This window comes from Acipenser ruthenus, chromosome 27 (genome assembly GCF_902713425.1).
Source record: "Acipenser ruthenus chromosome 27, fAciRut3.2 maternal haplotype, whole genome shotgun sequence".
NCBI lineage: Eukaryota > Metazoa > Chordata > Actinopteri > Acipenseriformes > Acipenseridae > Acipenser > Acipenser ruthenus.
Genome location: NC_081215.1, coordinates 5,068,342 through 5,089,696, shown reverse-complemented (window position 1 = coordinate 5,089,696; position 21,355 = coordinate 5,068,342). Strand labels below are relative to the sequence as shown.

At 40.3% G+C, this 21,355-nt stretch overlaps 1 protein-coding gene across 2 annotated transcripts in view; it reads left to right on the top strand.

The window, feature by feature from the left end:
- The window catches only part of LOC131701835 (msx2-interacting protein-like), a 39,999-nt gene that overhangs the window by 6,950 nt on the left and 11,694 nt on the right, over positions 1-21,355 (top strand). Inside the window, exons 2-10 of one of the 2 annotated variants that reach the window (XM_059002160.1) lie at positions 6,612-6,932; positions 10,770-11,327; positions 18,432-18,589; positions 18,713-18,913; positions 19,153-19,304; positions 19,514-19,639; positions 19,772-19,885; positions 20,228-20,341; positions 20,938-21,038. In XM_059002160.1, coding sequence (XP_058858143.1) covers positions 6,612-6,932; positions 10,770-11,327; positions 18,432-18,589; positions 18,713-18,913; positions 19,153-19,304; positions 19,514-19,639; positions 19,772-19,885; positions 20,228-20,341; positions 20,938-21,038 — 1,845 coding nt within the window. Of the gene's footprint in view, positions 1-6,611; positions 6,933-10,769; positions 11,328-18,428; positions 18,590-18,712; positions 18,914-19,152; positions 19,305-19,513; positions 19,640-19,771; positions 19,886-20,227; positions 20,342-20,937; positions 21,039-21,355 lie in introns of both variants that reach the window. The other variant, XM_059002159.1, reaches the window with a different exon arrangement.

The window sequence follows — 21,355 nt, the reverse complement described above, 5'->3', positions numbered from 1 at the left end:
CCCCCACAGAGCCCTGATCTCAACATCATCGAGTCTGTCTGGGATTACATGAAGAGAGAGAAGCAACTGAGGCTGCCTAAATCCACAGAAGAACTGTGGTTAGTTCTCCAAGATGTTTTGGCCAACCTACCTGCCGAGTTCCTTCAAAAACTGTGTGCAAGTGTACCTAGAAGAATTGATGCTGTTTTGAAGGCAAAGGGTGGTCACACCAAATATGGATTTGATGTAGATTTTTCTTCTGTTCCTTCACTTTGCATTTTGTTAATTGATAAATATAAACTATTAACATGTCTATTTTTGAAAGCATTCTTACTTTACAGCATTTTTTCACACCTGCCTAAAACTTTTGCACAGTACTGTATATATATATATATATATATATATATATATATATATATATATATATATATATATATATATATATATATATATATTAGTAAATTCCTTTCTATAAACATCTGTAATAGGTCTGTCTGCTACTGGGAGTGGTTGCTGTTTTGTGTAAGGATGTTTAATGCTTTTAATAAAAAGCTATTTGAAGTGCAACATTAGCTGTTCTGAGGCTGTCTGGATTTATGGAGAAAGTCTTGTTTAGTTTAAACATTACACGGGTTTAGAAAAATTCTTAAATTACAGAGTAGATGGCGATAGACAATTCTTAAGTGTATAACTGTTGGAAAATATTCAGAAAACTAAAACATTATCTCTGTAGGGAATGGGTTTAGGTTCTGGAGTCGTCTGTGTTACGTTGATTCTGCAACAAACTGGTGTTATGTTTGCAGAATGGCATTTAACAGCAAAGTGTTTTGAAATGGTTTCATCTTGTTTGATACATTTTCTTAGCGTTTGTTTTCGAACCCCTTTTTTGTTCGTTTTTTTTCTTTTTGATGTATCGTATTTAATTGAATTCTTTTGATGTTTCATTGTGAAGGTTTGGACTGTGCATCATTAAATGGAGCGTCCAGATAGATTATAAACATGGAAGAGCATTTGTGAATGAGCAGAGAGTCGACCAAGGAGGATAATATCTGTGACTTTGTTTTTGTCTTTTGTAAAACATTAATGGAGTGAAACTACAGTAGAAGCACTAGGCCTGCTGTACTCAACGTCCATTTTTAATTTGCTTTTATTAATCTCTACCTGGAGGGAAACCAAAAAAGTGTTGTCATTTTACTGAAGGTTGAATTAAACACAATATGTGTTTTCCAAAAAACAGTTGTTTGACTATGCAAGTATATTTCTCAGCAATAGCCTACTTGGCGTAAAAGGGATCCATTTTGGTCAGTTTACTGTAATAATTCAATGTATTGTTTATTCAGAATTGACAATGACTTTCTCCCTGTGTATTCTCATACAAATGTTCAGTAAAGTTTCTCGTTTTTAAACTCGCATGACCTGACACACTTGGCTTCCTGTGTCCTGTCACTGTTTCCTGTACATGTTGTTTGAGAGATGAAAATGCACAGTTTCAGGATACCATAGAGAAGGCCAAAGCAGTTGAGGCGGCTGTTGTGAATATTCATAAAATGGGAGTTTGGATTCCCTAAGAGTTAAATGGTACACTATAGAAGCTTTACTGGTTGGTTTTAATAGCTAATTTATTTCAAGTTGATGGCCTTCAGTGATGTAGGGAAGCGTGTAAGGATGGAGAGTTTGGATTCAAGACTGAACCCCCTCATGCCATGGGTGTTATTTTTTAATGACATTTGCCTTTAAACCTATGTAGGATGCGATTGATGTGACAACAGTGGAACTGCACACAGTTTCCAAAGAAGACAGTGATTCTAATCGTAGACGCACGAGTAGTATAAAGCAGTAGCACTTTCTTCATGGTGTATCTGTCCCAACTTTTCTAAATGTAACAAGTAAAAAAATAAAAAAATATTTTATTCTGCATAGCTGTGAAAGGAAAAATAAAGTCCCCTAACACAGTTTGTTGAATGAATCAAAGTTCCTGCTGCTTGGCAAGCAGGCATAAACCTAAAAATGCAATACACACTTTGCAAACTGCAGCTCCTTGTAGGGAGACAAGTGTGTCTGTGTGATTGCAGAGAAAAGCTCTGCTTCTAGTGCCTGAAACTGAGGGGCTGACCCTATTGTAGCTATTGTTGTGCTATTGTAGTCTAACAGAGTCCTTGCAGATTACTGTAAACTCTGCCTAGGAGACACAGTCGCCTCCAAAATTCATTAGAAAGGTTTGGCTGCAGTGTGGAAGACAGTAGGTTCGGGAAGGATTTGAGCCCTCTCATGATACTGCAGCTGGTGGTATTTGAACTTTGTAGCAAAAGAAGGCTTCCAAATTAAAAGCCTACAGACTTGTTTCCATCTATACATGCAAATAAAGGTGCATTTTTATTATTTATGCTTTAATAGTACCACCCATGCAGCTGCTTATTCTTTTGCCTGTTGGTCGTAGACCATGCTACTGAGGCGGAAACTGATATCTGTGGGTGAATACTGAAATCATGTATTGGCTTTAGCTAATTGTAATTAATTGCATGTATTTGCACACCTGTACGTGAACTGATTAAACTACGCATAAGTCTTGAATCCCTTCCTCACATCTTTATACAGCCAGGGAAGTAATTCTGTAGATAAAGTGGCTGTAAGACCTTAAGAGCTGTTTGTGTGTGTTTCTGTGCAGGTGACGGCGTGTGGTGGAGAATATCAATCTCCTCGAGTGAAAGGGACAAGGCAAAGCTATTCCAGGAAGGCTGGTTTAAATCTGGCATTGCTGTCTGAACTTTTGTACAGTAGCACAGATCTCATTGACTTAGTTTGTATTGGGTTAACCTAACTTCATTGTAAAGGTGCTTGAGGTGCTGACATTTTTATTGCTGTTTTATAGTGTTAAAGCTTTTATAATGCAGCAGATAATTTTGGCACTGTTAGGTAGTTGTGTGGCCACAAGATGATTTCCTGGTCCCAGACTCCAATGGAAGGAAATGAGTGCAATGCAAATGCATGATTTTTTTTTTTCTTCAGTTGCTTTTTGTTTTTTTTTATTGTGCAAAATGATCTTCTTAAATAGCACTCCAAAACAAGTTTCTAGCTTTTTTTTAGTTTTGACATTTCCCTCTACCCCAATGGGTAAAACCCCACCCTCCAGATTTAGTTGAAGAGCTCACTATTGTGGGATCCTGGCTGCTAGCTGCTCTTCACCAAATACACTCCTTAAGGAATGGGGCTCAGGATTTGCACATCACTTTTTAATGGTCTCTGACTGTACTGGGTGCATGTTTCTTAAAGCAACACAAGAGTGCCACACTTATTCCCAGAGCCCTAAAACTCTTTTAAAACAATCTGTGTGTGTGTGAACCTTGCATCGATTCATCCACATGGGACAATGAATTGTGGGACGTCGGGTAGTTTTCTGTGTTGCAGAGGGATAGCAGGGAGTTACCTGAGCTGTCTGTCCACTGCGGAGGCCAGTGTGAGTTAGAGAGCAGGAGCAGCACTGCAGTGTTGGAGGGGAAGAGGTTTGGAGAGGTGCCAAGGGGTGGGGCGCTCGCACAGACACTGACTGAGCAAGCACTGCATTGCAAAAGCCAGGGGGCTTGTATCTGCATACATTTAGTGGTCTCCATTTGAAGTATTTGTTTGCTTCCTAACTGGCATTTACATTTTTAAGTACTTCAGCTCAATGCAGTATAGGCTATATACATATTGCTATTGTAAATCCAGTCTTTTGCATTCACAATAAATTCTACAGCTATCTGGCCCAAAGTTTTGCATCACCCTATTGAATTAACACATTTTGCTTCATAGTCGAATGAAACCTGCTGAAGTATGTTACGTTAGCATATTGGATTACATACTGCTTTTGTAGTTTTCTATATACTTGTAGTTTTTTTGATTTACATGATGTTAAATAAAATATCAAAATTATGTTCATATGGTTTAAAGTTCTAGGTCATACAAATCTTTTGGTCATAGCTGTGTTTTTGATTGTGTTTCAGTTGAAAGAAATCCTCAAAGGCCCTATAGATAACGACAAGTCTAGGGAGTTTTAGAACTGGTCTAATGACTTATCAGCAGAAACACCATGATGACAAACAGCTAGGTTTAATCTGCCTGAGGGCTGGCGTGTTTCCATTGGCTGCACGAGCTGGGAGTATAATGTGAAATCCCTTTTTAGAATTGGACAGACACTGTTTTGCAAGTATGTTGTGGTGTCCCATAGCACAATAGCGTTCCATTGTACAGAAACTGTGTTGACAGGCACTTGTGCAATGAACAGCTGTACATGACTAACCAGGCAAAGTTCATGAGCAGAATTACTTTTGTTTGCGTAAATAGTGGATTGTTAAAACAATTCTATGATGATGCATGCCTATTTGAGCAGCACCCTAAGTTCAAACCCCTTCTAGGATACAATTAGCGAATGCTGATTTGGTTTACTTCAACAGGAGTTTTGTTAACTAACTATAGCATCTCCATATTAATTGCACAGCCAATTAGAGGTTTTTTTTATTTATTTTTTTTACATTCAAGTTTCACTAGTTGTTCCATAGTTGTCTGCTTTAGTGAATTGAAATAGCTGCCTGCTGGTGTGCTTTTCTGAAGAAGTTTAAAACAAAAGACAATGCATCAGAACCCTAGGACCTCTAGTGGCACTATGAAACATTGAAGGTGTGCATTAGTTTGTATGTGTAATTATATATATTAGTTTTTTTTTAATGTACACAAAGTTTAAAAGATTAAAACATCTTTTATTTTCAGGACATTTCGGGCAAAAGCCCTTCAGCTGTTTTAAAAAGAAAAGTAAACACAGTGCAGTAAACTTGTGTGTGTGTATACATACATACATACATACATACATACATACAAGTAAAAAGTCATATATGCACAAAAGAACAAAAACAAACAATGCGTTTCAGCACGTCTGTGCCCTCATCAGGTTTTGAAGATAACGGGTCATCTCCATCTTTTAAATGACATGGTGAAATGCGGTCGATAATACACATATTGATATATAAATAATTGATATGATGCAGGTCAAAACCACAGTATTACTGTATTTGAGTAGTTAGTAATTGATGGGTTTTTGATTGGGAGTGGCTCAGGAGACTGACCAGATGATTTAGCTTGGTGTTGAGGATCCTGAAGGAACTTGTTTGACTTGTTTGAGCTGGAGTGTCTTTGGGGTAAAGGTGTGTTTGAGATTAAAGTAATCTGTGTGCCGTCCCTTTCATTAACCTTTCATCTCTGTGGTGCAAAGTTCACTGAATCTTTTATTTAACTGTAGAGGGCTTATTGAGACAGAGCAGCTCCTATGCAAGCAATGAACAGGTCAAGGTTCTGGAGCTAACAAAGCAGTTGTTTTGGTGCACTGAAAACCTTCAAACTGAGGAGGCCTCCAGAAGATGAAAGTAATTGATTTATGCAACCCAATGAAAACGATGGAGGGGGAAAGGGAACTGCTGAAATTGACTTTTTTTTTTTTTCTTCTTTTTTTTCCCCGTAAATAGCAATAATAGCTCTGGGCTCTGTGGTTACTGGGGATCGATTTTATTAAACCAGTTTGATGAGGAACAAAAGTCTTCTCCATAGTATCATTGTACACTCCTAGCCTCCTAAATATGCCTGCAGCCTGGATTGCATTTAGGTATAGGCTTACATTTTGCACACGTTTTAAAGCTACTGTATAGAGTAATGTATAATGTGATTTGAGAGCCCTCCTCTGGTTCATGCTTGCAGTGGATGCAATTGTGTGTCCTTTTTCATACACATCTCTGTGTTATTACATTGCAGTTTAAAAATGTTCCAAATGATCCCTGCCAGGTTTTTGTAACCTACCCCCAGTGTTTTACAGGAAATGCTGTCTGGGATTACAAACCACGGTCTGGGAAACTAAAGTAGCACAGATTGTTGATGCTGGAATGCCAGTGGATATTTGTTCTTACATTGGTATGCAGAAATAACATTGCCTTCATCAGTAGGGACGATTTACCTGTGCCATTTAAGAATATACCAGTGAGCGACACCCAGGAAAAACACTGTTGCGAGCCATGGAAACATGTGGGAATTATTTACACAGACTAAAATACAGTATGTGTCTGTAAGAAGTCATAGTAACAGCTACTGTACAGGAGTTTTGGATGCAGTTGGTTCATTGCTGCAAGAATAACAGACCAACTAGTGACATGTTTCTTTTAAGAGCATTCAGAATCTCTGAAAAGGTTTCCTCCTTTGCTTACAATGCAGGATTCTCCATCTGTTTATTGACATGCAGTTAAAATTAGGTGCCTGCCTGTAATTGGACATACTGAATTATTTTAGAATTGCGGAAACACGGATCACAATGAGGTGTGGGAGCCAGAGAGATGAGTCAGTTTAGTTAACGAGCTGTCTCTGTCTCTTGAGGAGTGGATGTTTGTATGGACTCTGCTTTGTTTCAAAGCCTTGCATAAGGAACTGCCCTAGTTAAACATTTATCGCCCTCTTGCATGGGTTCTGGCACCGATTGTGTGGGGAACTAATATCCTAAGAACTGCTGGTTTGTGGGGGTTAGTGGGAGGGGGAAAAAAAGAAAACAACTGGTCTGTTTCTAACTGTTGTATTGATCAATTTCTCCCTGTGGCTTTTGTTTGTTTTTTTCCTTCTGGCAGATATGGACGTGTGGAAAGTGTCAAAATCCTGCCCAAGAGGGGCTCTGAGGGAGGAGTGGCGGCGTTTGTGGATTTTGTGGACATCAAAAGTGCCCAGAAGGCACACAATTCAGTCAACAAAATGGGAGACAGAGACCTGCGGACGGATTACAATGAGCCGGGCACCATTCCAAGTGCAGCACGAGGCTTGGATGATACAGTTTCCATAGGATCTCGTACTAGAGAGGTTTCTGGGTTCAGAGGTGGTGGTGGGGGGGCCGCCTATGGGCCCCCGGCATCACTCCATGGCCGGGAAGGACGCTATGAGCGAAGACTCGATGGGTAAGTGCCAAGATTTTTCTAGGCAGGGTGTTTGGTTTTTGGTGTGGTGAAAAAAAACAATAAAACAGAAAACTCAATTGTAGGGCCCCCAGATGGATGTAAAAATTTGAAATACAAAAAAAAAAAATTAAGTAATAATAAATACATATATTTATATATTGGGAATTCTGTGCTTTTCCTTCTGTGGGTTGAATAAAAAATGAGGGATTCAGAAAACCAGTATGGGCCAAGTCTTGGATATATGGCGCAGATGATTTGGATCGATGAGTCGGGAGATTGGAAGTACACTGCTGCACACATTGACTTTTGGAATAATTATTATTATTATTATTATTATTATTATTATTATTATTATTTTGTATTATTGCTGCACCTGAGCTTTCGTGTTTTTTCTGGATATCCTTGGATCTCCTTGGATCTCCTTGGATGTATGGTGGTCCATGAGCAGGTGGAGTATGGGTGTGGCGCAGCGGGTAGAAGCTGGCATGTGGGATTACCAGGCTCCGGTTTGCTCTCCTGCTAATTCTTGGGAGCTTCCTGGCCTTGGAGAATTCAGCATTTACACTTCCAAAGAGAGAGAACTGGAATCAGTCTTTTTACGAATGACACGGACATAATACAGTAACCAGCTTCAGCACTGTGGATCATATAACCAAACCATGGAATATGTGTGCAGTGTACAGAAGAGCGAAGAAGACCACCAATCTAACGTTGCTCCCTATTGGATGTACTTGGCTTCCCAGTTTGGATTACTCATGCTGGATCTCTATATATAGTATTGATTCGCCTTGAAACGTTGGAATAAAGTGGATTGATCCCCTGGGATTGTACTTGTATCTGAATTCCACGTGAAGCAGACTGGATTTAAGGTGACGGGGAACGCTTGCTTAGAACGTCGTACAATAATACAAAACCAAGAAATTATTATTATTATTGAACAAAAGGACATGGCAGGTTTTTTTTATGCATTGTTAATGGTAAGATGACAGGGCTGCAAAAATGTATTGTTAAAAAAACAAACAAAAAACAAAACAAAACTGGGAGGACTTGCTGATGGCTGGAAGATTGTTTTGGGGAAGATTTACTGTATGGATTGAGAGAGAGACTCCCAGATGTGGATTGTATTGCACTCGATTGGGAAAAACCAAGGAAGGCTTTACCGGACGGGAAACTCGTCAGTGACCCTCTTGCGGATCTATGTTTTTTATTTGCTTTTCTTCCAGAATTTTTCTTTTTCTTTTTTTTTTTTCTTCTTGTTGGTCCTTCATCCGCTAAGTAAATCCTGTGACCATGGCCCAATGTGGAGGCCCAAAATCGGGGGGATTATTTTTTTTTTGGTTCACACAATTCTGTCTCCCTAGATTTTAATTGGGTCGTGTTCCCACACTCGGAAAAGGTTGGTATGCCCTGCCCTGTGTATTTTAGCCCCTCTTCTCCTTACCCAAGTCAAACCTTCCTTTCTTTCTATCTATATCTCTATCTATTGTTCTCTTTCCACTAACCTGTAGTATCAAGCATTAGTAGAATACAGAAGAGCAGCACTGTAGGCTTTAGACTATAGCAGTCGTATAGCTTCTGCCTCCTGTTACCTGTCTCCTCTTCTTCTTTGCCCTTTTATGGATCTGGACTCTAATTTGTGTTTTCTCAGCTGATAACAGTAACGCCTAAGAGACAGCTCGCTTTTTCCAGCTGTTTAGGTCAGTTTTCGGTTTGCAGCCATTAGCTGGGTAATATTGATGTAGTAAAACCACTAGCGGCCTTCAGGCATCATCGGCTGCATGTGATCAGTCCAGAGCACCAAATAAGTGCCAGCCATGATCAGATCCCAGGAAGCTTTTATTAAGTGTCTTCTGTGTCTGTATTGCTGGCTGCTGGCTGCACGGTACAAGCCCCACTTCCTTTCTCCTTGAAGTCCTGAAATGCAATAGAAAAGTTGGGAGGTGTTGGATTGGGGGCGTGGTGGGGCTTGGGAAAAGTTAGCTGTCTCTCTGGCTTGGTGTCGGCTTTGGCATTTTAAAGGGTCACTGGCTAGGTATTTTTATTATTAAAGTTCAGTCTTGGAAGGCTGCTGGAGACTAAGCTGAGGAGATCCTAGTCACAGAGACAAGCACATAAATTGATGGAGACAGTGTAGCAATTAGGGATGTTTTATTTTTTAAGGCAATATTGGGCTTCAGGTTAGCGTGAGCAACAAAGGGATGAAAGCAGAGAATCTTGAAGATGAATCCCTTGTAATTCAGAATAATCGGTTTTGAATCAGTCTAAACCTTATTTCTAAATGTAACACTAATACCTGGGTGGCTGTCCAGTACCTTCTGAACTAACTAAGTGTCTTCATAAATTTATCTTAAGCTCTCGTCAGTTTGTTTTTCAGTTGCAGTGCAGTCATTTTCCCTTGTTTACTTGTGAACCCCCCCCCCAAAAAAAAAGGAAAAAAGGAAATGTTTTAATCTCATTGATGCTAAACCAATTTCCTCCTTCCTTGTTGGTAACTTTTAATGTCTCCTGGTGCCAACAAAGATGACGATCCTTGAACCAGGGTTAAGGTTTTTTTTGTTAATCAAGGCAGCTTCAGGTAGATTGTTGCTCTTCAGAAGGTGTTTTTCTGCTGCTGTAATTTCTGGATGACATTGGATTGAAATCAGTTATTGAGGATAGGCACAAACCTGGTTGTTCTGTGTCTGTCCAGTGAGAGATAGCGACTCGTTTACAAGAACGTCCTGGGAATGATCACCCAGAAAGCCATACCTGTGTGTTCCAGTACAAGCCTGTATAGTCCAAGATCTGTTCATGGAAAAGCACTAGGGAAACCTTAACTGGTTTAATTACTGTATCCAGCGAATCCCTCAGCAGAGAGATGTAAAAGGGCAGTAGCACATTGCTTTAAAGTTATCAACCCTGGTTGCAGCATAAGCCAGCTGAACAGTGGAGCTCTAAATCAGGATCTCAAGAGGTTATATCTTAGCAAACTACTGAATTCATCCTAAAGCGCACTACCACTATTCATAACTAGCAGGTGCTGAGATTTCTTATTAGATTTCTGCAGTTCTCCTTGAACTGCCCTGATTTTTAAAACTCTGCATTCGCTCGATTTCAAAAGGACGATCAAGCTTAAAGGATAATTCATATCTCTCTACACGCTGATACGGTTTTAATTTAATATTACAAATATTCACAGACTGCAAGTTGCTCTTCATTGCTTCATGTGGAAAGGAAATTTGTCCCACGGCTTCTCTGTTTTTTCTCAGTGCTTGAATGAAACACCTGTCACGTGGTGGTAAGCATGGTCAACATAATATAGCTAACTATATTGTATGAACCCACAATAGTAAAGGTGTGGCCCTTTCCACTTTGCATGGCTTCCATCATATACAGGGGTTACAGTTTTGTTTTAATGGCTTTCAGCACCCCCACTTTAAAAATTGTTCCAGTGCCACTGGCCCTTTCCCTCCAAACTTTATAGCTTCCAGCACATAAATGAAAGCGTTTTTATGTCTCCTGACAGCCTCACAGGCTTTGTTGTGATGAAGAGAAATGAAATAGCAATCCAGGCACAATTGCGTATCTGTGTGTGTAATCTATATATAACATAGAAATCACAAAGCCACACTTTATCTGAGCTGTAGTTCATGTGGTCCAATTTAGGATGATTGACAGAGATTTGGTTTGGAGGTAGAGCCATTCCAGGTTTTACTGTGAGACCTATACCTCCATGCATCTGCCATGCAACAGGAGTCTTTATTTCTGTCCAATTCAATACAGTATGATTGCATTTTCCTAGATTTGTCATTAATTGTTTTTTTTCTCTTTCTCTCCATTTCCTTTCTGCACCCCCAGGACGTCCGAAACAAGGGATCGTACTTATGAACACAGTGCCTATGGACACCATGAGAGGGGGACTGCGGGATTTGAACGCACGCGACATTACGATCCGGATTACTACCGTCCGGATCAAGATCGGACTCTGCCGCTGCGTGGCGGTGGAGGGGGCGGCAGTGGCGGCTCTGGTTCAGGTGGCGGTGGCGGCGCCGGCAGCAGCGGCTCTACGAGCGGGGTGTATTACGGCTCCCGCAGTCGCAGCCCCAGCCGCTTCGAGACGCCTGAGCCCCGGTATGAGCCACGCCCCCGAGAGCCTCCCTTCACACTAGCCAGCGTGGTGCACAGAGACCTGTATCGTGACGAGCTGAGCCGCGATGTGCGCGGCCGCAGGACAGAGCGGGGCTACCAGCACAGCCGTAGCCGGTCCCCGCATTCCTCCCAGTCCCGAAACCCCTCCCCACAGCGCCTGACCAGCCAGCCTGCACGCCCCACACGCTCCCCCAGTGGCAGCGGCTCCCGCAGCCGATCTTCCAGCTCCGACTCGGTCAGCAGCAGCAGCAGCACCAGCAGCGACAGGTACACCACCGCAGTGTGGGCAGTGTAATGCACTGTGGGTTAGGATGATCTGTTTACTTTTCCTTTGTTTTATTATTTATTGATGCTTTTGTACATAAAGCCCTGGCCAAAAGTTTTGCATCATCCTACAGAATTAACTAAATTTGCTTCATAAAGTCGAACGAAACTTGCTGAATAATGTTACGCTGACATTGAATTACGTACCGCTTTTCCATATACGTAACGAAAAACTGACCAATTGAAAAATGTGACTTTTTGAAATTTAACATGAAAGGCTATGTTACTGTTATGGCTTCCGGTAGTTTTGTTTTGCAGTTTCTTTGAATACATGATAAATTAAATAACTAAATTATGTTCATATATATATATATATATATATATATATATATATATATATATATATGTATATATGTATATATGTATATATGTATATATATATATATATATGTATATATATATGTATATGTGTGTGTGTGTGTGTGTATATATATCTATATATCTATCTCATGTAAGAATAAATCATGGATTTGAATGTAAACAATAACAAGTAGTTGTCATGCTGTCAAACCTATAAGTACCTCCAATGTTTTGATTCAAACACAGGCTCCCTTGAGAAAGATATGTACAACATATCGAAACGTTAAGGGCAGTTGGCTCTTTGAGCTAAAAAAAATATATATATATATATATATATATATATATAATATATATATATATATATATATATATATTTTAAATGTCTCAATCCTAAAATTGTAGGTGATGCAAAACTTTTGGCTACAGCTGTATATGATATGGTTTAAGTACTTATCCAACCTGCTTCTGGATACTCCAACTGGACAAATTGGATACGGTAGAAATAAATGAAAGGCATTTTATCTCCTTCTCTAAGAGTGGATTCCATGGTTTTTGAAGCACTGCTGTCTTTACCAAAAAAGGTTTAACAAAACACTATATGGATTTTCATTTTTCTACTAAAAGTAGAAGCTAAACCATTCTGGGTGCTTGAGCTGGAACGCAAGGTCTACCTTGGCACCATGCAGCTCTTTGCAGCGGTTTTAAACTACATAATTAGGATCTTAAAAAAATTAAATAGTGCGTACACTGGATAAATCTTTTCACACTGTCAGCCTCAGTACAGTGGTAATCCACTCTAGCTGGCAGCAGAGTCCTCCAAGTACGCTAAAAATCCAACTGTTGGAATACTCAACCATTTTCTGAAAGTATTAGTATGCAAAAATACTAGTGCATTTACTAGAACTTAAAATATGAATACTGTCCCTCCTGCTTCAAAGTCAAAGGAATCTGGTATTCATTTTAAAAGTTATCGTGCCTGTGCATGTAGATAACAGTGGGAATTGGCTTTTAAAAGGGCAGCTACCAGTAGACCTTTTTAAAATGCTTCTATTTTTGGAGGTATTGTGCTTGAAGAAACTGAGCCACTTAAGCTTGTATAGATCTTGCATCTGCAGCTTGTGAAGTGTTTGAGAGAAGAAAGTGAAAAAGGGCCTCTTTTTAAAGAGTCTGGGAAAGAAAGGCGGGGTTAACTGCTGCTTTCATTCTCTGAATCTGTGAGTAGGATGTGGGACAGAGTGAAGAGGGGGTAGGGTGAGAAGTTCAAGCAGAGTTTGAGCCAAACAGAATCAACTGTATTTGCCTAACTTGGGCCTCTCACGGTCGTCTGTTTTGTGTTGGGTAATACTACACGCTGTATTCCTTTTGAACTAAACAGAAAACGGGGGAATCAAACATTAACACTTCAATTCCCATCACACCAAGGACTTGCCTGAGACTTTTAGTGACCGAAGCAATATTACATACTGATATAAACAGCTTTAATATACAAGTTCATGGAGGAGCAGAAGGACTTCATACGTACTGTGCCTCCCGACTGTTTCACAACTAAAGAAAAACAATTGTTTCTTTATTTGGAGAGCGAGGAAATTCCAAGAATGTGAATCTGAAAAGGTCAAGGATATTCAAGCCATAATTGTCTCTGAGTGTGTGTGTGTAAGCAGTGCAAGGAGCTCAAATGCACGTGCCTCTGGGCATTGGGATCACTGCAGGGCAATGCCTGGTTGAGTGGGGTGCACACTTGAATGCTATTTTTAGCCGATTTCAGTTCCCTTCATTGGAAATAGCGTCCATTTAGATATAGACAGCGTTATGCAATCAATAATGACAGAAGCAATAGCCTCCAGTTCTCATATCTGTAGCTTTATGGTGAAAAACCTTAGCAGATTGGCTAGGTAGTACATTACATCACAGGACTCCAGCTGGCGTTTTTAATTGAGTTTTTTTTACAGCTGTTGTGGCTCCAGAAATGTATTTGAAAATAGAAAAAAAAAAAAAAAGGCTGTTTGCTTTTACAAAGTGATTTGAGGTTTCCACACATTCAGTTGGTGTGAGTACAGGTTGAATTTGCATGTTTTTGGGGGGTGGGATGGGGGCTGTGATGGGGGCTGTTTTCTGCGAGAGGTTCAGCTGTGTCTAGCTGTGCTAATATGGAACATGCCCCAGCAAACACGACAGCAATGCAGTTTATTTATGTGTGGGTATTTTTAGCCTGGGTTAAAATTAGCATATTAAAGCATATCATGTATTCAGCAATGTAACCAGTGTGCTTGCTGTTGCTTCTTAGACCAGCCCTTATATTTTACCTTCAAGTGAACCAGATTTTTTGCATGCAGAGGTCACACCTTTGTTTTGTAATAACATACATGAATTGTTTAATGTAGGAATAGTTTGGTAATGAGATTGTCGCATAGAAATGCAGTTTTAGTGTGTCCTTGAGGCTGTGGAGCGTGTAGTTGTCCTCTTGCTATTGATTTTTATAGTGCAGCACTGTCTTCTTTCACTCACTCACTTGCTCGCTCGCTCGCTCACTCACTTCCTTCCTCGGTTCTCTATGGTCCAGCCTTGTGAAAACTGCGTTTATGTGAGACCCTTCTGGAACTGCAAATCTCAGTTACAGTAAACATCGTAATTTGAGCTTGCACCATCCCCCAGCCCCCAAGGAGACTGGAGTTAATTGAAGGAGGGTGAAGGTGGTTCTGTGGTGTTTTGTATACCAGGATATGACATTTGCTCGTAGTTACCCAATCACAAATACTATTGTTTGTGTGATGTTTAAATTCCCTTCATGTGGCTGTGTGGGCAGCCATATTTGAAAAGGTCCTGAGAAAATGTTGCACAGCGGGCTCAACTATTCTTTTTTTTTAATTATTCAAATGTATATTGGTAATTGTTATTTTTATACTGTACTAGATTAATATGCTCGTCGGTTTCTACGTAGAAAAAGAATCCTTTTGCTATGACCTTTAGAGAAACACCCCCTGTTAGTGCTGGCCTGTTCTAAGTTATTTCCATTAGAATCTGCATCCAGGGTCCTCTTTATATCCACAGTTGTCTTGCCTTCTCCTGTCCCTTAGAGATACGTCGCATCCCCATATTGTGAAACATATTCTGCAGCTTGCAGTTTTGGAGAGTGGTTTCTTTTATTTTTTAGAAAGAATACAGATTAGTATTAAAGCATGAGATTAGTTTGAAATATCTCCTGGGTCAGTTTTTGATAAAACATGGAGTTAAGCCAAGCTCTGTGTGTGTGTGTGTTTGAAAGACGTTGCAGGGAAGGAAAGCTAGGCTGTTGCCTGTACTGCTGCTTGTTTGCTGTGAACTGGTCTGAGCAGGAATTTTCTGGTTGGAGTTGACTGGCTGGCTAACAGCTCCCAGGGGTTGGTCTGATCAGCACCACTTCCTGTTTGTGGGGGGTGGGGGGAGAGAGTGTATCATATGACTGAGCAGGAGTCTGAGTTTAATCATTTGATTGGAGGGGGGTGGGAGGAGGAGAGCAGCTTGGCCCCGCCAGCCGTTAAGTGTCTTGAAATTAACCCGGATATGTTTGGCAGGACCCTGCAGTGAATGTGGGAGAAGGCAGAGAAAAGGAATCTTTGACAACTTTCTCTGTCACAGACAGTCTGAGATTCCTGGAGAGGACAGAGAGAAAGGAAAAGGAAATCGGCATTAGATATGAGAGTTCCTTCTGTCTTTCAGGAAAGGGGCGTAGGCAGTGCGTTACACAGGAACGAATTGTTTTTCTGATTTATATCAGTTTAGACTCTCAATAGTTTTTCATTGCCCTTGGTGCTGCAACATCTAAAATCTACAGTACATTCTATTCTATCAGCAGAGATATGAGGAGAGCCTGTAGTGTATCTCAAATCCACAGCACTTTTTTTTCTTCATTTGTCTTTTTTTTTTTTTAGTGCAGTAAATCCGTATTCGTCCCTGATTTCAGTTAAGGTTTTTGAACTAATAAAACTACTTTGCTATGGTTCCAGTCAGTGCAGTGCAGGTGGCAGTGTACAGTTATGACCAAAAATGATGCATCACCTAGAATTTTAGGATTTGAGACAATAATAAAAAAAAAACCAAAAAAAACTATAGGAACATTATTTTAGATCTTTTATTTAACATCATGTAATCAAAGAAACTACAAAATATCGCAAGTGTCTGCCGGAAGCCATAATATTAGTACAGTATTTCATGTTAGATTTCATCATATTTAAGTATATGGGAAAACTACAAAGTGGTATATGTTAACGTAACATTATTCAGCAAGTTGCTTTCGACTTTATGAAGCAAAATGTGTTAATTCTCTAGGGTGATACAAAACCTTTGGCCATAGCTGTAGTAGTTGCAACTGCAAGTTCAGTTCTACCCTGAACAACTCCGACAGTTCAGTGAGATGGACTTGCCCTTGGATGTTCTCAATGGAAGGGCAAGACAGCTAACACCATTCACACTTGGTAGTTAATCTGTATGCATTTCCAGGCTTCTCAAACCCCAGGGTGTTGTGACTCAAGAATCATCCCTGCCCTACAGGCCAAGGGTGTTTTGGCAGAAGGCTGAGGTGTTGTCAATAGTTAAACCCCTTTGCAGGGAATATGGGGGAGGGGGCTGTTATAGACTTTATTGTTTACTGTGCTATAATCTGTTGTGCCTGCAGCAGGTGTCTGAGTGTCCGGGGGGGTTTAACTCAGGCATCTGCGTGTGAAGAGGAGGATTTTGTGCATTACAAGAGTGAAGCTAAGGAGCTTAAAGCATTGCCTAATGGGTTTCTCGCAGGGTGGGGCACTCACGGGAGCCCCTCCCGTCCAGGGGCTGCTTCTGATAGATAAATACTGGAAATTGTTGCATCGTTCTGGTGTTCATCTTATGTTGCCACATCCATTAATTATCCAACGATTTCAATTAACTCCCATAGCTAGAGCTTTTGAATTTGCAAAATTAATCAGTCTGGCTCTAATGAAAACATGTGTATGAGCCAGGCGTTCTAGATTTTAGTTTTTTGTGATGGGGTATTTATTTTCCTGATGCCCCTGTCCAGTTAAGTCTATTGCTGCCTTTCTGTTTAGTTAACACAAACAGGCTTTTCTGGAATGATGTTTAGTACTTGGAGATTTCCCGTGGTACCCTTCAGTTAGGTCTGGATGTTTTTTTGTTTCCTGTTGCATTCAAAACTTTTTTTTTGTTATAGCTTTATCTAGTTTCATAGACTCCTGATGGTTTTTAATGCGTTGTTTCAGAGTTGGGGGCAATTCTATTTTTTCTATTCCCGTTCCATTTCTAATCCCAATTCCCTTTTAATCAATTCAAATTCCTATTCCAATCTTTTTACAACAAATACTGTATACAACTAAATGAACTTGCCAGGTAACCTGATGAAGCCTATATCATAAACCTCAGTAAAACTATGACGTAAAACGAAATAGGAATTGTATAAAAGGGAACTGGGATTAGAAATGGAATTGGAATGGAAAAAATGGACTTGACCCCAACTCTGCGTTTTGTTTATATTTTCTGAATTGTGTAAGTGTGATGATTCAGTGCTGCCGAGTAAGTCTTTGAACTGATCTGTCCAGACGCCCCTTATTAACCAGATTAGTTTGCTATAGTGGTTCTCGGAGCCAATTCGCTAAGACCAATAGTCTTGAAGTCTTGTAGTACTTAAATACTTGAGTAAATAAAATGATTATTTGAGTAGATCGATAGGTATTTGTTGCTTGAAAAAGATCTTCAATACAGCAACTGTTGGCAGAATGCACGGCTACCACCAGGAAACATTTAAGTGAAGTGGGTACATCTTTTTGGGGGGGGAGAGAGGGGGAGGTGTTTCCATGCAGAAGTTCAGCATGTCAGTCACTCCTTGCTTCTGGCTGATATAGTAATGTGAAATTACTTTGAAGTTTCCATCTCTAGTTGCAGAAAGAGAGAAGGACTTGTTTAGCTTTTTTTTTCTAACTCAATTACAGTAGATTAGACCATGACTAGAAAAGTGGACAGGGAATTCTGTGTACAAATGTATAATTAAGTACATCTGCATAATCTGTAACGTTCTGCATTGAAATTTGATCCCACTTGCTGTGGATCTCTACACCGGGCTCAGTGCTGGTCTCTGGTTCTCACGCAGCACAGCCGGTGCCTCTTGGATTGTTATGCAAGGCAGATAGCGCTGCCTTGTGTAGATATACAGTTTCGCTTTGCTTCTCTGTCACTGCAGCCCAGGGGAGCAACTGTAAGCCTTTTCAACAGAGGGAGATTGTTGCATATTAAAACTCAACTGTACTATTAGTGAAGAGATATATTGCAGATAATTACTGGTACATTTCTAAGACTGGATTAACCTGTAATGATAAAATGTCAAGTTTTTTATAAGCAGTGCTATGTTGCGTACGATTTCTCCAATGCTGTAGAAGGTAGTTGCTAATGAAAATGGAACTGGCAGCTGTTCGTTTCTTAAGCTTGTTTTTTAAGCCAGAAATCACTTGGTCTAGACCGCAGTAGCAAAGCAGAGCATTCAACTTAGTTAACTAAACAGAGACACAGAAAGAATAGAAAATGCTATTTGTTCTTATCCAAGTCTTTTCCTTGCACTAGAAGACCCCTTACACGCCATTGCATTGCCCAAACCAAGGTCACCTATAAATGTTAAGTTACATGGTGTTCAGGAGCTTGTTTCCTTGCTTGGAAATAGCATAGGAGTGTGCAGACTTTGAGAAAGTGTGTTTAAATTCTGGGTATCTCTTGTGTTTTTTGCAGCAGCGATTCCAGTAGCAGTTCAAGCGATGAGTCCCCGGCGCGGTCAGTCCTGTCCGCAGCAGTCCCTGCACCCCCCACGCAACCCCCCCCAGCACTAGACAAGGACGAACCGCGCAAGAGCTTCGGCATCAAGGTGCAAAACCTACCCGTCAGATCAACAGGTGTGTCTCTGGACAGACGAGCCAGCAAGAAACTGCAGAATAGCGCAACTTTATTTAACTTGCATATTTGGTGTTTTTTCACAGTATTGATGCTTTAAATTATTTTGTTTACACCCTTTTTAGACACTAGCTTGAAGGATGGGCTTTTCCATGAATTTAAGAAGTATGGGAAGGTGACATCGGTGCAGATCCATGGCGCCTTGGAGGAGAGGTACGGCCTGGTCTTCTTTCGACAGGAGGAGGACCAAGAAAAGGCACTCAACGCCTCCAAGGGCAAGCTGTTCTTTGGCATGCAGATAGAAGTGACTGCCTGGACTGGGCCTGGTAAGTGACTCCCCAGCGTAAACTGATTTGAATAGGTTTAAGGAAGTATATTGGTAGGAATTAAGTTGGGCATATGAGCCAAAAGTGCAATTGACTAACAGCCCCTGTGGATGACGATGTCGTGGTGTGGGATAAGGAGTCCTACATTACATGAAGGACATCCCTGGAAAAACACACCAACGGCAGCAATGAATGAGAATGTGGGGTTGCAATGTTCAACTCGTGAAATTTTATTTCAGAGACCGAAAGCGAGAATGAATTTCGACCACTGGACGAGAGGATAGATGAGTTTCACCCGAAAGCTACCCGAACGCTCTTCATTGGCAATTTGGAGAAAACCACCAGCTACCATGACCTGCTGAACATCTTTCAGCGATTTGGAGAGATTGTGGTAGGTACAACCTTAGCAACAAGAGTAGATGTGTAGCCAGCGAGACTAGGGTACCCATAGACATGGGGTAGACGTAACTAGTCCAGTACACATGACTACTCTGGAACCATTATTTATTTTATTTTTTAAAATAAATACAACGCATAATTCTTAATGACACTTCACCCCACAACATTTGTTTAAACCTTTTATCAATCCATGTCTTTCAGGATATTGACATTAAGAAAGTGAACGGCGCCCCTCAGTATGCCTTTCTGCAATACTGTGACATCGCCAGCGTCTGCAAAGCAATCAAGAAGATGGATGGAGAGTACCTGGGAAACAACCGGCTCAAGGTATGCAGACCCTCCACTGTGGGTGTTTTAGATAGTCCAGCTGTAAGTACACATTTCAGAAAAACACACAGCTAGCAGTGCCGTGCTTTTTGTTTCAGTTTGTATTTTTCTAATAGCTTTCTCCTTTTCCAGCTGGGGTTTGGAAAGAGCATGCCTACCACCTGTGTGTGGCTGGATGGCCTGGCCTCCAACATCACAGAGCAGTACCTCACACGACACTTCTGTCGCTATGGACATGTGGTCAAGGTAGGTCCATTTCATCTGAGCTGGAGACTAGGGATATTTGAATTCCTACCAATATATTTCTTTATATCTTGATTTCAAATTGCTCAACCATTATAAAACACTTACACAACCTTTTCTCCAATTATTACATCCTAAAAAAAAAAAAAAACTATTATCATTTGGGGTAAATCCCATTAGTCCCTCAATGCTTTATTGTTAATTGAAATCCTTGACATCAAGAAGACAGGTCGAAATAGTATCATCCTTTATCCTGTGCCCACAATTGTATTTGATCATTGTCTTCCTCTGTGCTGTGTCAGTGCTATAAACTGTCCTAACAGGTCAGTGTCTCTCTTTTCACAGGTTGTGTTTGACCGGCTGAAGGGAATGGCCTTAGTCCTGTACAACAACATTGAATACGCTCAGGCAGCAGTAAAGGAAACTAAAGGTTGGAAGATTGGAGGGAATAAAATCAAGGTAAGGGGTTGGATTTGTATGCCCTTGATGTGTACAAACAAAGCCGTCCTAATAGCTTTTGCTCATCAAATTGCTTTCATATTCTATTTAAATATGTTAATTGCTGAGCAATTCGGATGCACTGGTTTGAACACCAAGGGGAACTTTAATCTTTATAGTCAGCCTGTGTTCTAAGAGATTTTCTTAGAAGTAAAATGCCTGATCAAAACGAGGCCAGCATCAAAACAGTGGCAAAGAGATGTTTATGGCTTTGATTCCCTACATTTTGCACAGTGATTATTTAAAAAATAGATCTGAACTGTATTATCCCCAAATTGCTTTGCATTTGTCTCTCTTTTAGATGGTAAAGTGTTTGCTTTTCTAAGCTATTTCTAAGGAACTTTGACCATTTATGAACAGAAAACCATTGTGGTGTAGCAATTTAAATCTTAATGCAGGCTACTACCATTTAACAATGTTTTCAAAGGAATGCTTGTTGCTTTTGTTGTCAGTGATTCCTCTTTCTCTGGTTATATGTGAGACACTGTATTGAACTCTAACACTTTCAAGATCTATCAGAAATGATGTGACTGATGCCCTACTTTTTTACATTGCAGGTTGATTTTGCTAACCAGGAAAGTCAGATGGCTTTTTACCGCTCAATGCAGGCATCTGGACAGGATATACGAGACTTTTATGAAATATTAACTGAAAGAAGGTGGGTGTGCCTTATTCCATGTTTACATTTGAACTTGTGTTTTATAATTTAAAAAGATCCTTGTAGGTTGAAGAAACTCAGTCCGCCTAGGTGTGGGAGCCAGAAAGGCCAATGTCAATCTGTTCAAGGATAAAACACCTCAAATGATTGCAGTGATTACACAAATCCTACTTTGAACACTTAACCTATATCCTCGAAAGAAATGAGGATTGTTTAACTAATAGAAGGGCAGTTTGTGACAAATTAGTTTACTTCACACTGACCCCTCTTGAGAGGCCAGAAATAGGCCTAAGAATAGACTTTTGAATGGCTTTGGA